Here is an 18312-nt window from a genome sequence, read left to right on the forward strand (position 1 = left end):
TACTGTTATTGAATCAAAGTGGGAATAACTGGTAGAAGATGCAGTGAGACAGATTCCAGCTTGGTTTGAGGAAAAGCTCCCTAACAATGAGAATGATCCAAAAGTGGGGTGTGGCTGCCCCCCACCAAAGACCTCCAAGAAGAGGCTGGATAAGCACTTGTTGGAGATGTAGATGGGATTCTTGGTCAGGGGTGAGCAAGCTCACCCCTGTGACTGCCCTTTCATCTGGGGCAGATGACATTTCTGAGAACTTTAGGTGGGTCAGAAACAGACAACAGCACATTGTCCTCTACCATCTTGGCAGTATTCGCTGCATGCTCAAGGGAAGGGAAAGAAATACTAAAGCACTGAAAATGAGAGAGGAAGAGAGAGAGAGAGAGGGAAAAGGAGAGAGAGAGAGAGAGAAGGAAGAGGAGAGAAGAGAAAGATGGAAGGAGAGAGGAGGAGGAAGAGGGGAGAGAGAGATGGGAAGGGAGAGAGAGAAGGACTGAGGGGAAGAGAGGGCTAAAGGAGAGAGAGAGGGAGGGGAGAGAGGAGTGAAATAAAGGAAGAGAGGAAGAGAGAAGGGGAAAAGAGGAAGAGAGGAGAGAGAGAGAGAGGAGAGAGAGAGAGAGAGAGAGAAGAGAGAGAAGAGAGAGAGAGAGAGAGAGAGAGAGAGAGAGAGAGAGAGAGAAACAAAGTAATACAGAAGCTGTAATATATTTCAGGTTTTTAAGATTCTTGAACAGGCTGCTTGAACTAACCAGTTAGACAGTTAATAATTATCTAGTGAAAGAAAGAAACTGGGGGGGAAAAGTCCATGTGGGAGAGAGCAGCTCATTTTAAGCTCTTGAAAAAATAGTATTGGATGTATTGTATTGTCTTTGGTATTAAATTTACATTTAAATTATATATTAAATGTCACCTCTCATTTACAACCAGAAAACTATCCTGCTATCAAATTATATGAGCAAATCTTGGCTGCTACAAAGTTTCTCCTCAGTATTTAATTAGCTATGCATAAGACCACCAAGAGGAGAGTGAGGTTAGAGTTTGGGTAGGCTGAATTGGGGTAGAAGAAGGAGAAAGGGAATGCTGTGTGCTCGTGTGCCCAAGCTCCAATATTTTTATTCTCATGGATTCAGGTTAAAATGAGCGTTAAGGACTGTGTTGAAGGGGAAAAAAAGTCACAAAAAGGTGATGTGGAAGGAGATGTGGAAAAGTTTTGTGCAGTCCTAACAGGAGGAGCCTTGGGTGTTTTTCAGTACTGTCTACCAGTTACCTTCCTCTCTCCTCCCCGAGCTATTGGCTGCTTGTAGAGCTGTGGGGTCCAGAACAACCCACACTTCCAAAGGCTTGACTGCTTGCTCAGAAACACAAATCCCGCAGATTGGTTCATGAGTCTCTTTAAGTTTCCAGCAGGTGTACACTCGCGCTGCTTTCTTAAAAGACATTCGAATTGGGGCCTACAGTCAAGTCACAAGAGTACGGGTCATTCTAGAGCCAGCGGGTATCTTTGGGATCATCTTGTCCACCTCTCCCATTTTTGAAAAGGAAACCGAGGCACAGAAACTTTGAGTGAGTTGCCCAATGTGACACATGTGGTGAGTGGTCATTAAGATCTGGACCGGTCCTCTGACTCCAAATCCGGCCTTTCCAGCCACCTCCCACTGTGAGTGAAGGGCACTGAGGACCAAGGCTCTATGCTGTGAGGCATGCCTTTCACTGGGAGATAACCGCAGTCATTGTACAGGAACAGCACCCGCTTTGATTCTTGATAATTGTGACCTTTGATAGTGCAAAGTGTTCATGTGGGCTCTCATAATCTGAGAGCTACGTGAGCCCTTGAGGAAGAACAGGGATTTCACAGCACCTACTGCCGTGTGGTAGGATTTACTGTCCTCTGCTGAGGCTAATCTGAGAGCATCACAAGTTTCACAAAGGGACATACGGTGACCGGAATTTATGATCTTTCTCATGATGTTTATTTAGCACCTTTTAACAGGTGGATAAAGATTGTGATAAGTAGTGGACACCAAAGATGTCAAAAGTTGAATGCCTTGCATTCCACTTGAAATATCTCTGATAATATTCCCTCACTTCTTTAGGGTTAATTAGAGTTTTTGAACCACTTCTAAGTACGTTACATTATCCGAGCCTCACAACCACCCTGTGAAATGTATGTGCAACAGCTCCTTATACTTATATAACACTTTACAAAGTGCTTTTCTTTCAGCAACTATTTTTTCTTCAGAAATTATTTTAATTTGTAGATTGTTTTCTCATCTATAAAATGTAGACAACAACATCATCCACCTCCGTGGTTGTCATGAGGATCCAATAAGATGATATTTGAAAAGCTTAGCACAGTACTTGGCACATAGTAAGGGCTATATAAATGTTGGCTATTATTGTTGTTATTATTATTATTTTAATATGTGCTGTTTATGGGGTCATCATTTACAGCTTCCTACTGCCTGGCTTCTATTTGTCCTGCTTTGTCTTTGGGAGGGGTTCTTCTTCTACTTAATCTTTAAAAAATTTAAAAAAATAATATTTTATTTTCTCCCCAATTACATGTAAAAACAATTTTTAATATTCTTTTTTTGATGTTTTGATTTCTAAATTCTATCCTTCCCTCCTTTTCTTTAATCTAGGAAAGAGCCATACATGTGGTTCTTTACCACCTGTAACTACCTTCATTCGAGGGTATAAAGTAATTCCAGTAAATAAGAACTTACTTGCTACTCCACACAGCAAGGAAAAAAGGAGATCTATTTTAAAAAGAATCAGAGATTGAGTTGTTGCTGTTTCCTCTACACTGAATATGTGGAATTTTACTAGTGGCATTTGGCCAGACTTGGAAAGTGGTGCTCTAGACAATGACAGTCGTTCCCCCAGGCCTCGGAGACTTCAATGCCGTGAGAAAGTTTTACTGCTGTTGCTCCATATAGGTATAAGTAGTTTGTCTTTTCTCATCCAACATGTGGTAGACTGATAGTCTGGTATTGTTGGTAAGAGTGGAAGTTGTAAAGTTCCTGTAAAATTTGCCTTTCCTATCTGTCCCTTGCCTGCATTAACTTCAGAAATAACTGCCATCATTTGCTGTAAGGGACCATTTGTTGATACCCAACGCTTTCAAATCGTCACAAATGAGTATAAGCAATGATTCCATCACTACCTCTTGTTCTTCAAAAATGAGTTGATATGTTTTCTGTTAGAGGGCGAGTATTATTAACCTAAGGAATACTTTAGAAACTGAGGTTCAGAAAGTTCAAGGTCAAACAGTTACTAAATACTCCCCATGTTGCTCAGCTGGATATTGATAAACAAAAAAGGCAAATTTGATATGAATTCAGTGAAATCAGTCATTTAGACCCCATTTTAGGTTTCTCCATTAGAAAAGAGAGGCAGGTTCAGTTAGATGCCATTTAAGGTTTTTCTTTTCAACTCTAAATCCTTCCACTATAACTTTCTATGAAGAAAAGACTGGGAAATCAATGAGTGATGTAAGTAAGACTGCAGATACAATGTCTACTTGCTTAGGAAACTATTTATAAGCACTTTAGAAGAATACCAATGGATGTGCCAATGACAAAGCGGGATCACTATCAGCTTGACACTTTATCAGGGACAGGGACAAGACTTATGTCATTGGTACAGGGAACTCCTTGGTGAGAACACTCCTTTCACCAATGCAGATAGACATGTTCTTGGCGACTTACGGTTTTCAAAGCTGCCTGGAGCAATGAGGGGTTAAAGGCACTTGTCCAGGATCACACAGTCAGTTCAGTCAGAAGCAGGATGATTTGCATTTAGGTCATCCTGGCTTTGAGGAAGGCTAGCCATTCACTATTGCATGTTACCTCTATTAGATTGAACAAATTTATAGGAAATATGAATTTTAGAATATTTGAAAAATTGCATGTTTTTTTTCCAGATTATATAGTAACTTGGTTTAAACTGGCCTTCAATAAATTAGCCTAAAGTTTCAGTGAGTATTTACCATATTTGTACATGTGGACTATATATCAGAGATGTACATAGTCACTTGTTGACGTATGAGACTTTGGGCCTGGCACACAGGATGTTATTTAAACCAACACAAATGCTCCCATAAATTGTTTCTTGTTACTAGGTCATATGGTTATTGAACTTCCAAGTAAGTAGATCATCTCTGCCCTAAGAGTCACTATTTACTGTCCACTCCCATTTCCGCTATGGTAGTCACTCTACATTCTCATTGCCTTATACTTGGACTACTATGGTGGGCTTCTGAAGAGGTCTCTCTGTCTCTCTCCACCTCCTGTCTCTCCTCTTCCAGTTCAGCCCACACATGGCTGTCAGAATTATCTTTCTAAAACATGCTTTCATTATACAGTGCTGAAAAATCTTTTATTGGATCAAGTCCAAATTCCACATCTTTCATGCAAAGCCATCCAATTTACCTATCGAAGCTTAGTTTCACACAATCACACAATCACAGAATCTCAGAGTTGGAAGGGACATCAGAAGCTACCTAGTTCAATCCATAATGGAACAAGAATCCCTCTACACTTTACAAGTGGCCATCCAACCTTGGGAACCCAGTACCTCCTGAAGCAGTCCCTTCCACTTTGAAATAGCTCCAACTGTTATGAAGTTTTTCATTAGAGCCTTATTTTAGGTTTGTGCAACTTTCATTCATTTCTCTTAGTCCTGGGGCCAAATAGAATTATTTTAATACTTCTTCTATGTAACAACCTTTCAAATACTTGAAGGCAGCTATCTATTATTTCTTTCTCCTCCAGACTAAACATCAATTGCTTCTTTTGGGGAACGAGAGTGGGAAAGCTTGCTAATATGGGGGGTACTTGCGAGACAGGAGTGACAATGCACAAAAGGCAAAAGGAGAAAATTAAAAGGAAAGATAGAGAGTGCCAAAGGCAATTTCCCTCTGTTTTCCCTAACCCTGGGTCATCCCAGCACATTTGGAAGTGAGAGAAGACTTCGAAATGTAAGACGATCTTGAGTTTTGGGACTGTTCATTATGTCTGGATTTTTTCCCTTGCTATTCTCTTTATTAAAAACCTGAGTTTTTTATCATGCCATTTTAGATGGAAGGTTCTCAGACCACAGGAGGTGTATGTATTTAATATAGTATCCAGTACAACATGACATGCCTCATGTGGCCCTATGTCTCAGGAATCTGAGTCTTCCAGGCTGTTGATAACTGAATGTCAGCCTGCAATTTGTTTCTATTTCCTCCACCTAAAGAGGAACTTAGCCCTTGACCTAGAATGATGAAATAATGTTGCCCATATGGTTTTGTTGGTTTCAACCCTGTCTGGTGCAATTCCAGATGATCCAGGTAGTCAATTTTTTTTTTTGTCCTTGGGTCATATCTTCCACTGACAAACACAAAATGACTTTCAAGTAGGGCCAAACAATCAAAGGAGCAAAGAGTTCAGGGCATAGACATCACGTAGGATGGTCATGGGAATGTCCCACTCCACAGTGTTGGGCTTTAATTAGTGCTGGCTTCATTCATTTAAAAGAAATTCCCTATCAATGGTGACGTCCTCCAGATGTTCCTTTTAATGGTTAACATTGGGGTTGATTGCACTGAGCCCTGCAACACTACAAAATTTCCTGGTAAGATCAGCAGTCATTCAAAAAAGACTGGCCAATCTACACATATTGGAAATACAAAGTGGTTGAAAAATACATTTTTTCAAAGATTACGAAACACAGTAGGATAGCTCTCTTCCTGAGTTAGTTCACCAGCATATATTCCTTGGAAACATGAGAATGATAGTTAATAAACCAGATCCAGAAGTGAAGGAAATAGGCATATCACATTTGGGAAATTGGACAGCACTTTCAATTATTCTCACCTGCGTATTACCACAAATGCTACCTTTTTTAACACTAATATTCACTTCATGATACCATATAGATGAGAATCACAGAGACCTACAATCTCAAAAGAGTTAAAATACATGTTACTCAAAGAGTAATGGAAAACACATGGTGGATATAAGTGAACTATGGCCTATTCCTAAGGTTGTCTTGAATACAGTTGACCTGAGCTGTCATGTAATAGAAATCATCAATAATGCCTCATGTGTGTATGTGTTTTAAGATTCAGGATGCACTTTCTCCACAACAACCTTGTGAGTGAGGTCTTACAAATATTATTTTCCCCTTATTATAGATGAAGAAACCAAGGTTCTGAAAAGTTAAGTGACTGTCCTGAGATCACACAACTTAGTAAGTATTAGATCTGGGACTGGAACTAAAGTTTCTCCTGATGCCAAGTTCAACATTCTTTTCCCTATAACCCCCTACCTCTTAAGAACAGACAAGAAAAGCTGATGGGCTGGTCATGTAGTAAGAATGAAGGATAAGAGACAGGACAGTCAAAGAGTTGTATTGGCATTTATGAAAGACTCTGTGTGAGACTGCTGAAAGGCTATAGATAAATATGAAACAATATGAAAAGGGCACAGATGAGTTGAAGTTTGTACTAGTAGAGGCAGTACCATAGGATCACAAAATCAGAGAGTTGGAAGGGCCCTCAGTGACCACCCAGTCCAACCGATGCTGAAAAGATCACGGATCTATTAAAATATCAAATTGGAAACATTCTGAAGTAGTTGTAAATATAGTATTAGAGTCAGGTGGAGAGGTTGACATTGGAGTTGGAAATATTCAGTACTGCTGTGATAGTTGGATTGGTGAGGAAAGGTGATTGATTCAAGGTAGAGCTCATAGAAGGAGAACAGTTATTTGGCTAAGATCCTGGTGAGAGACTGAGGGGGAGGAATATATTTTTATTTTAGAGAAAAGAGAGAAAGAAGAGCCTGCCTTTGTAGAGAAAGAACCACAGAAGGAGAATCATAATAGAAGCTAGAAGAGAAGAGAGTTTGAAGGAGGGGAATGTGTCAATAGTGTTACATGTAGCAAAGAGTTGTAAAAGTAGATACAGACTGAAAAAACAACCCAACTTTGGTTTTGACCTTAAGGAAGAGTCACAGAGACCTTCAATACTACTTTCTGCAGAGCGGTAGGGATAAGGAATTAATAAAGGATCAAATGCTGGAGAAATGGAAGGAGCAAATATAAATGACTAACTTGAGAACTGTTGTTGGAGGGATGAAAAATGAAGAGGAATGGGCAAAAGTGTGCTTTTAAGTGTTTTTTTTGTTGTGTGTGTGTGTTTGTCTTTTAAAGTAGGAGAAACCTGAGCATGTTTGAAAGGAAGGGGGAAGGTGGCTCATTTCCTTTTTGACAAAGTTACTAGACTGGCAGATCAGGAGAATATTAGAGAAATAGTTTATCTAGATTTTTAACAAAGTATTTGACAAATTCTCTCATGCAAGATTTTGCAGAAATAAAGGGAAAATGTGGACTGCATGATAGTATATTTAGGTGAATTCAACACTGATTGAATGGCTGAATCTAAAGAGTAGACATTAATAGATTGATGCCATCTTGGTAAAAGTCTCCAGGGGAGTGTCTCAGATATCTGAGCTTGGTCTTGTGCTCTGTGAGAATTTTATCAGTGACCTGAATAAAGTCATAGATGGCATGCTTATCAGGTTTTCATATTACACAAAGCTAGGATGCATAACTTACACGGAGAATGTAGAGATAAAATAGAGATTAAAAAAGTACTTGACAGGTTAGATTATTGGGCTGAATCTAACAAGATCAAATTTAATAGGCATAAATATAGTCTTAAACTTGGGTTCTAAAAATTAATTTCATAAGTAAAAGTTGGGGGAGATATATGTGTATGTTTGTATATATGTATATAAAGATACACATATCTGTATACATACAGACACACACACATATATGCTTTTTCTCCTACTTTAAACAAGAAACACCACAGATCTCTTAAACTGACTTTTTTTTGTCCTTTCCTATTCATTTTTTTCCCTCCAACAACAGTTCTCAAATGAGTAGTTTATGTTTGCTCCTTCCATGTCATCATGATTTGATCCCATCTAAATCCCTTGTACTATGGCTTCTATTCCCACCACTCTACAGGAAATGGTATTGAAGGTCACTGTGGCTTCTTTAAGGCCATATCCAAATATATATTTTTTTCTCAATCTGTGTCTTTGGAGAAGGCACACACACACAAATACACATATTATATATATATATATATATATATATATATATATATATATATATATGTGTATATATGCATATATATATATATGTGTATATATGCATATATATATATGTGTATATATGCATATATATGCACCTATTATATATATACACACATATATGTACATATATGCACATATTATACACAAATATACATCCCCTTTAAGAAGATTTTGTGGATGTTAGTAGACTACAAGAAAAGCTAAAGTAATATTGGGCTTCATTAGGAAAGGTATAATGTCTAGGACTAAGCAGGCAAAAACTCTTACTCTGCTCTGGTCAGACTGTACCTGGAGTTCTGTGTTGAGTTCTAAACACCACATTTTAGGAAGGAAATTGATAACTGGAAAATATCCAAATTGAAGTCAACAAAGATAGTGAAAGGCCTGATGAAGATTAAAGATATCATGCCAGATGAGGATTGAAAGATTGGGAACATTTGGCCTGAAGGAGATTTGGGGTGGGGATTTATAGCTGACTTCATATATATGAAGGGCTGCTAGGTGGAAGGGGGAATTATACTTTTCCTGGTTGGCTCTAGAGGGCAGAGTTAGAAACAATGGGGTGGTGGGGAATTAAAACGAGGCAAATGTTGGCTCAATGTAAGAAAATATCCTAAGAATGAGAGTTATCCTAAAATGGAATGAGTCATCTTCAAGACAATGTGAGTTGCTCCTCATTAGAAAGCTTCAGGAAAAGGCTTTAAGTCAGATATGTTGATGAGAGGAGTCTTGTTCAAGTAAGGATCAGACTAACTAGCAGCTGAGTCCTTCCAATTCTGACAGTGAGTGATTTTGTGTTTCTCTAAGTTAATGAAAATGAGAGATGGAAGATTCGATTCAATAAGCATTTATTAAACTCTTACTGTATACCAGGCACTGGCCTAGGTGCTAGAAATACAAAGATAAAAAGGAAAACTGTTTTCACCCTGGAAACTTCCATTTTGTGGGAAGACAACAATAAGTACTCAGATAAAAACAAAAAACACCCACAAAGTAATTATGGGTTAAACTGAACCCCGAATGGAGCTAGAGATTTTTTTAAAAATGGAGATGAGGAGAGAGAATACTTTGAGCATGGTGGGGGGCGGAGAACAGACAGTGTGCTAGGCACAGAGACAGGAGACAGATGAACACGTGAGGAAAGTGACTCAAAACCAGTTTGCAAAGTAGAATGGAGCTAAATGCTGAAAGACTTCAAATGCTAACCAGGGGAATTTGTATTTTCTCCTGGAGGCAATAAATAGCCACTTAGGTGGTGGCTGTGCGAGTGAAGAGATGAGAGAGGTAAGGAAAGTCGTGGTGACAACCAAAAAAACTCAGCAAATTACTTCGCTATGTGGAGTGAGAGAGAGAATGCTCTTAGTCTGTGACTGTGAATGAATGGTAGGATGGTAGTGCCCTCAGTGGAAAGGATGGTCAATCAGAGGGGCTGACTGGTGGTGGCATGGCAGGGTGGAGGATAGGGAGTTCAATTTTGGACACGATGAATTTGAGATGCCTTGTGGAAAATCCAGATAGGGATATCTAGGTCTGGAGCTCTAGAAAGAAAGAGGGCTAAAGATGTTCATTTGGAAGTGTTCTGCATAGAGATGGTAACTGAAGCTGATGAGATCACTGAGAGAGCAAAAATGGAAGAGAAGAGGGCCCAGAACTGAACTCTGATTTTACAGCTACTAGGGGGAAGGGTTATAAGCAAGGTCTCTTAGGAGGTGGGATGGCATCAGAAGCACAGGTGGAAGGATTGGTTTTAGAAATGAGGAAGGGTCAAAGAGAAGACAGAGGTAGAGACATGTTAAAACGAAGTTTGGGATGCTGTGGGACTTTATATCAGATGACTGATTTTTTTCAGAAATGTAGGAGGCAAAGTCATGCAGTAAAAATGAGGGTTGAGGGAAATCATATTAAAAACTTTGGGAAAGGGAGAAAATTTGACATAACTGAGATACTTAGTGATCCTTGGAGTAAATGAGAGGTGAGGGTAACTATGAAATGTCAGCCCACACTTAGCACAGTGCCTGGCACATACTGTGACTACGATTTACAATGGACAAATTTTCAGTTTTGAATTTCCTCCAGCAAAGCAGGTGTAGAAGTAAAGAAGGTGGGCAGTGAATGATCCAGGACCGGAATTAAGCATGATGGGCAACTTGGCAGAAAGTCACAGAGATGAGGGAATTTGGGTGGTGTAGGGACCATCTACCACTACAATCACAGAGGCAGACTGATCTGTGGAGCAGGAAAGTCTACCATTCTAACAACTACATCAGCATCTCCTCCTACTCTAAAACAGCCTGTAGGCAGCAGGAGAGAGAAAAAAAAAAATAAATGGGAGCACTCAGCTGCTGGGTTGGCGTTAGATTGACGCATTAAACTGTGCTGACTGAGCTATTTGTTTTGGGAAGAAAGAAAGAGAGAGAAGTATGTGAGACTTCTTTGTGACTAAGAAATGTAGTGCTGGGGAATCTGGTTAACTGAATGGCTATCCCTACATGACTGTTTTTGTTCCCTGTACTGACGCTGTCCTGGGGAAAATTTTATGAACTGGGCTATGATGAAAGGTATGTGTCTCAGACATAGCATACACAATAGGCCTGGGCAGTGATGCCTGTGCTACGAGGTCAGCAATGGCTTTGTCCTTGACTGTACCATCTTAGCCCTTTCCTGGTCATACCACTGCACTTGTGCAAAAAGTAATGAGACCCTGTTGACCACAGTGACAAGAAGGAGAGAGCTTGGGGCTAGGATGCAGAAGACATGGGTTCTAGGGCAAGTGGCTTCATCTTCCTGGGTCTCAATTCCCACGGCTATCAATCAAACAGCCAACGTCTCTTTTTCTCTAAAAAACTGTCACCTTATGAAAAGAATTGATCCTGGTATTAGGGATTGGAATTGAGTCTGACGAGGTCAGAAGAGGATGGGAGTCTCGGCAACATGGGTAACTGATGATGGGTGCCAGTGCGAGTACAAAGGGCCAACGGTGTGTGAAGAATAACGAAACTGGGAGACAAGACACTTGTGGTCAGGCAGGGGTAGGACTGAATGAGATTTCAGAAGGCGCCTAGGGATGCTGCTGCCCAGAGCAGGGTTTATGAGGTTGCAGTGCGGCTGAGAGAGAAGCAGAACAATATCACAATCTTGTCGGGCACTGTGGGCAGGGCCTAGGGGCTGGAGTCAGGAAGACCTGGGTTCAAATCCAGCCTCAGACACTGGGGATGTCACTTAACTTCTTTTTGCCTTTGTTTCTTCAACTGTAAAATGGGGATAATAACAGTACGTACCTCTCATGGTGGTTGTGAGGATCAAATAAAATAACTGTAAAGCACAGTGCCTGGCACATAGTAGGTACTATATAAATGTTAGCCATTATTATTATTATTATTATTATTAATTATTATCATAGGTGGGATATGTACAAAGGTTTTGAAAAAGGTAGCAGGCAAAACCCTGGGCAAGGCTCTCCAGTGGGATTTCCCATATATTATCTTGAAGTCTCTCCTCCTCCTACTGCAAAAGCCTCCTCGTAGGTCCCCCTGCAGTGCTTTCCCTTTGCTAATCCATTTTCCATTCAATGGTCAAACTGATATTTCCATAACGCACAGATCTAACCATCTAAAGAGAACACCAATTCCTCGATGGCTAAGGCTGTTTCACTTTTGTCTTTGTATCTCTAGCCCCTAGTCCGGTGCCTGGAACATAGTAGGGGCTTGTTGAATATTTGTTGATTGATTGATGCCACTCCTCTGCTCAAAAAGCTCCCATGGCTCCTTACTACTGCTAGGATAAAATAGAAACTCCTCTATTTGGTAGTAAATCCCTGGGCAATTTTATTCCAACCGACCTTTCTAGGCTTATTCTATGTTACTCTTCTTCATGTACTCTACAACCCAGCTAACTGACCTGTTTCATGTGTGACATTCCATTTCCTGTCTCCATGCCTTGGCTGTCTTCATATCTAGAATTCAGGCCTTATTTCTACCTTCGAGTAGTCCTAGCTTCCCTACAAGCTTAGTTGGAGTGCCACCTCCTATGTGAAGCTTTTCTGGCTGGTGCTCCAATTCCTGAAATTATCTTACATTGCCTTTGTTTGCATTTTGGATTGACTTCTATTAGTCAATCAATCAACCAACCAACGAATAAGCATTTATGAAGAGCCTACTATAGGACAGGTACTGTGAAGAAGAATAGCATATAATAAGCCTAGAAAAATAGGGTGGAGGCAGATTGTGAAGGCAATTGCATGCACTCTACAACCCAGCTGAACTGGCTTATTACCTATTCCCAAAATATGTGTTGGTTATAAAAAGACAAAAATGAACCAGTCTCTGACCTCAAGGAGCTTACCATGTATCAAGGGAGGGATGCGTTTGTGTGTGTGTGTTTGTGTGTGTGTGTATGTGTGGTTGAATACACACACACACACATATATAATAGTATATTATTGTAACAATATATATAATATATTAATATAATATTGGATAGTATAATATACAAGAATATTCAATATAATTATAGCTGCAATATAACAGTATATAATAAATAATGTAGCAAGATAAATACATAATTATATAAGACTATATCTGTATTATGTTATATGTTGATATAATAATATAATATATAATGTAGTATGTGTGTATATATACATATATGTGTGCATCTATTTTAAGATAACGTTGAATGTTGTATTAATTATATTAATATATTATCACAATAACATATGATATTATATATATACATACAAATACACACAAATTTTGGGCCTCGGTTTCTTTATATGTAAAATGAGTCGGGTTAGTTGATCTCTAAACTACTTTCTACCTTTCCATTCTAGGTACACGACTAGCCTTTGAAGTTGACTTCAAGGATGTTGAAATTTTTTCCTATGACATATCCTTCAGTACCACAGAGAATCAAATTAGATGGACCATGGGTCTGACGAGTATAATAATCCTAAGATCTTAACGGTATCTTTGTACTAAGAGGCATCTTGGAAAGGCATCATTTTTGGAGAAAGACATAGGAAGAGACTAAAAATCATGACTTCCTCTGGTGGCATCCTTTGAAGGATGGCTGTCAAGGCAATGAGAGGCAGCCTTAGGAATGGAGATAGAGTGAGACACTCAGAACCCGCAGCTTGTCAGTCAGACAGTGTGGGAAAGGCAGCACTAAACCTTGATGATTCTGAAGAATGCCACTCAGTAAAACCGGAAACAGGGAACATAATCAGACAACATTCACACAGAATTTTTAAACTGCTCTGTGGCTAAGGACAAAGTTTAAGGGTTATGGTCAATAGTCCAAAATACTTTTTGAAAGTACCTCAGCCACATAGCTAATAGCATCCTTCAGGTTGAGCTCGTGGAAAACATTCAGAATCCGGTCTCTGGACTTTTGGGCTGATCTTCTCATCAGAAATTTACTTAGGACTTTTCTATCGAAATTGGACCACCTAAAGATGTAAACAAAAATGTTGGACGGCAGGAGTGGGTACAATACCTTCAGTATCTTCAGGCCTCAGTTTCTTTACCTGCAAAATGAGGGGACTGGACTATACAGAAGCTATTTATACAGCCCTTTTACGTTTGAAAGCACTTCACATAATATCACATTTAATACTCACAATTTGAGGAATGTCTTACCATCCCTATTTTACAGGGAAGAAATCTCAGGCTCTGATGGGTAAAGGGAATTTACCCCTTGGGCCCACAGTTCATCAGGGTCCAAGGCTCCCAGGCCCAAGTGCAGCTCCCTGTCCACCATGCTGCCTCCATAATGGTAACTCTAAGGTCCCTTCTAACTTGAAGGTTCTAAGACTCAAAGAGGTTCTCTGAATCTCCATACCGTTATGCTATTTGAAATTATCTTTATGCTTATATGCCTAATTATGCTATATTATGAAAATATCTTCATGCTACTCAACAAGCATTCTTAAATTATTCCATACATCTCAAACCACATCCTATATTTCTTTTATATTCTCTAATACAAATTACTCCTGTAACAAAAGCCTGTTTTTATTGTATGCAGTGAGTGCTCAACAAATATTGTTGGCTGTCAACAAATAGCACATCACTCTTAAACCTATTGGGTTTTTTTGTTTTTTTTGGTTTTTTTTGGTAAGGCAATCGGGGGTTAAGTGACTTGCCCAAGGTCACACAGCTAGTAAGTGTTAAGTGTCTGAGGCTGGATTTGAACTCAGGTCCTCCTGACTCCAAGGCCAGAGCTCTATTCACTATGCCACCTAGCTGCCCCTTAAACCTATTGTTTTCCAATAAGACTTTGGGCCTCCTTAATTTGAAAAGGCCTTCATAAGATTAGATTTTTATGAAGACAGGCACATTTAAGGATATAAACAAGCATGTAAAAATAAATAGTTATTAAAACAGTAAAATTAATAGAACAAATAGAAGCTGAGACAGATAGACACATTATGTTTTCTTAAATACTCAACTTCATTAAGAAGAATTAAGACCACTTACTTGTCTCTTAAGTAATTATGTCCTATTTGTCCAGATATATCTTCAATGGCAGAGAGAATATGATCGAAAGCCTTTAAAAATGAAGATAATTCCATTAATATCCCTCAGAAAGTGTTTCTTTCTGTGTTCTCTTTTCTCACGCTAGTCCCTCCTTGCTCATGTTCCCATTTCAACACTTCCTTCCTTCTCTTTTGTCCCTCCTGGAAAATTAAGAGGGGTTACTCATTTTCAGGAATTAACTCAACGGGTCTGGAAACTAATGCTTGCTTGGCTGTGTCTCAAGGCCTGGAGAGCATGCAGCCGACATGAAAGGGAAGCCAGGCTCACAAAGGGCAATCGCTGGGTGAAGGTGGGCACCGTGGTACTCATCGGTCTGATTGCCCTAACTGAGGCTAAGGCCTCTTTCCTGTCTCGCTGCCCTTGCGAGTTCTTACTCTGCCATGAAGCTTTTCATTGAGCTTGGGTTCTCGGTGCTCACTCTTCTTCACCTTCAGCCATTGGACCAGGGGTTTGATGGTCAGACCCTGCAAGACCAGAGAAACTTACAGTCAGCCCTCAATTACCTGTAAACAGTCTCCCCACACTTTGGCACTGAATCCTCCTGAAAACTCTGCTGTCATTTAGCAACCACCCTATTTTGATACTTTGCTGTTATTGTTATCTGTTTATTCCCTATCGGCCCTCAGGGCTTGTGCTGCTTAATTAAGCAGTGATGGGCTGTCAAATAGTCTATGCTAATCTGCCTCCCCGTCCCAGGCATTACTGTATCAGTACAGCTGTCCCACTAGAATTAGGTTATCAGGCAAAAACCCTCATAAAGTTCTACCAAAAATATATATTAATCATCAAGGCCCACTTTCCTCATTAGTATGTCTTATTATATGCTGTTAAATAGCCAAGAACATAAATTCCTCCAGCTGAAAGTGGCCTAAAGGATCTCAGAGTGAGTTGTTTATCAGAGGGGAAATAGGGAACATAGGATTATAGGATCATAGATTAAAGTTAGAAGAGATTTCAGAGACCATCTACTTCAACATCTACTTCAACATCCAGATGAGAAAACTGATGTCCAAGGAGGTTAAGTCACTGGTTCAAGGTCACATAAGTAATTAATGTCAGAAGTAGGATTGGACCCCAGGTCCTCTGAGACCATGAGAAAAGATTTTGAGGTGTGTATTAAGGGAATATGATCTGCATGGGAAGGAAATGTGAAAGGCCCCTGGAATACCGGAATATTGAATTGAACTGTTTCTGTAATACAACCTTTACAGATGCCTATGGTCAATACTACTTAACTCAACAAGAATTCATTAAGCAGTTGCTCTGTGTAAAATACTGTGCCAAGCAAAGACAAAAATCAAATAATTTCTGCCCTCAAGGAGCTCATTTTCTGGGGCTCTACTTCATTGGCTTGTCACTACCCTACTCTTCATTTTTTTGACTTCTCAAGTCCTGCTGCTTATGTTTTCAGTATTTTCCAACTACTTAACTACCTCATCTCTTCTGAGAGAAGCAAACCAGAATGGGCTGATGCAAAGAGTTTGAACAAAAAGTGGGTCCTAGCTCTTTCTAGGGTTTTCACAGAGTAGTTCAATTTTTTTGAAGTTAATTTTCAGAATATCAATTATACCTGCAGTCAAATCTTATGCATCAATAATATTTCAAGGCTTTACAAGCTCATTTGTATGAGCAATTCATTCACCAATGTGAAGGATTACAACCTATAATTTAACAAGTAGTCTTTGAGAGTTACTATGGCTAAAGAATCTATCACTCTACTGCAGCCATCTTGGCGTTTAGCATTTCTTACCTAAACTTGGTTAGGCTGGTCCTTAGACAAAAGACATACAATTAATCACTGGAAGAGTATTCCGAAGCTTGTGCTCTGATTACATAGCTTTCAGACCTCAGGGTCACAACCATACTATGACAAAATGGAGGAGAGCCCCAGGACTGTAGGGGAAGATGCTAAGTTGTATGAAAGATATTCCAAAGCCAAAAATAAATGACTTTTGGATTACCTGTCATCCTGCATTACCCACATCTTTGCTTTCCCCCTTAGTTTGAATAATCAAAGGATGACTGTATGTGTGAATAAGCACATGACTGACTCAAACTCATGTTATTCTAGTCTATAAAGAAAAAAGAAATGAGGCTGAAAGAAATGTGCTTATGCTACAAATTTTAATTTATATAGCCTCCAAAAGTTTCCTTTTAGGGAGATCAGAATGTTAAACATTTCTGGTGTCCTTTAAATTTAAAGTTGTTATGTGGAGTTTCATAGCAGGGGCACTGGGGATGCTGATCTCAGATCAGACCGATGGAAGAGCAGGAATTAGGACTAGGTAGTCAGGACAGCTCCATTCCTCCCCAACATGTCCATCTCCTTTCTCTCCTTCACTCCTTCCTCTTGCTTGTTCTTCTCCCTTTTTATTTCTCTTCTGTCTATGCCTCAGGCCTGTCAATAACCCTAACGCGTCCTGGTAGTGAAGCTCAGAATGTTGCTAGTAGTCCCTGCACTGGGGACAGCTACGTGGTATAGTGGATAGAATGCGTGGAGTGGAGTCAGGAAGATGTGAGTTCAAATCCGGCCCCAGATACTTACTAGCTGTGTGACCCTAGGCAAGTCACTTAACTCTGTCTCAGTTCTTCACCTGTAAAATGAGCTGGAGAAGGAAATGGCAAGACCCTTCAGTATCTTTGCCAAGAAAACCCCAAATGGGGTCACAAAGAGTTGGACAGGATTGGAATGACTGAACAAGTTCCTGCATTGGAATATGCTGCCCTACCTATTTATATAAGTCACACACACTAGGCTGACAGTGTTGTGGATCTGGGCCATGATCAGCGTTGTCTGTTACCAACAGTGAATGGGCCATCTCTAGCATGGGTCATCTCTACTTTTGGGTTACTTTTTATCATTTATTTAAAAAAAAAAACAACTTCTGTAGGCCAGTATTTGGCAGAAATCTGACTCGCAGGGAGGAACTTTTGATATGAACTCAACATTATCTCAAGGGGCTTTGCTCATGAGATGTTGTCTTCTATCATCCAAGTCTCTGATTTAGGGAAAGTCCATCACATTACAATAAAATGAAGCCTTTTAGCACTCACAAAACTAGCCTTAGCAACAGCCACAACAGGACTGTTTGCTACATTCTGGATGTACCTCAGGGGCATTTTGAGCTACGGGTTAATAATGGGATAAAATGTTTTGAATGCATTGCGCTGGGACTTTGCTGCCACTAAATTTACTAAGACCATTTCTTCATGAAATGGGGACCAATAAAACCTGTTCCATCAGAATTCTCAGCATCTTACATATGCATGCTCACTGAACTGCCTGTTTGTTTACAAGGGTTTGTGTCACAGAAAGATTATTCACTGGACCTGGATCTCAGAAGGTAATAAATTGCTTACTTTTCTTACGTCATTGGTTCCTTTAATTCATTTCAAGGTTATTTGGAAAATTACTTCTTCCCAAACACAAAAAGCATAAAGAAAAGAAGCCAGGGCTCTTCCAGAAAGGGAATTCTTATCCCCTTCTCAATCGTGGGTTCAGGCCCATGAAGAAAAACATTCTATTTTCCTTAGGAAAAGGAACAATAAACATAAGCTGTGGCTATACTATAATAGTGCATTTTTGCTAGCATAAATATTTTTGTTGTTTTTCTAGTACTAGTTAGTAA

At 39.6% G+C, this 18312-nt stretch overlaps 1 protein-coding gene across 1 annotated transcript in view; it reads right to left on the reverse strand.

Annotated features, from left to right (window-relative positions):
* SLC9A3 (solute carrier family 9 member A3) overlaps positions 1–18312 on the reverse strand; it is a 117250-nt gene that overhangs the window by 5756 nt on the left and 93182 nt on the right. Inside the window, 3 exon segments of the mRNA XM_020985668.2 lie at positions 13464–13593; positions 14624–14694; positions 15058–15147. Of these exon segments, the coding sequence (XP_020841327.1) occupies positions 13464–13593; positions 14624–14694; positions 15058–15147 (291 nt within the window).

The sequence above is a fragment of the Phascolarctos cinereus genome, unplaced genomic scaffold (genome assembly GCF_003287225.1).
Source record: "Phascolarctos cinereus isolate Bilbo 61053 unplaced genomic scaffold, phaCin_HiC Scaffold_4;HRSCAF=312, whole genome shotgun sequence".
Taxonomy (NCBI): domain Eukaryota; kingdom Metazoa; phylum Chordata; class Mammalia; order Diprotodontia; family Phascolarctidae; genus Phascolarctos; species Phascolarctos cinereus.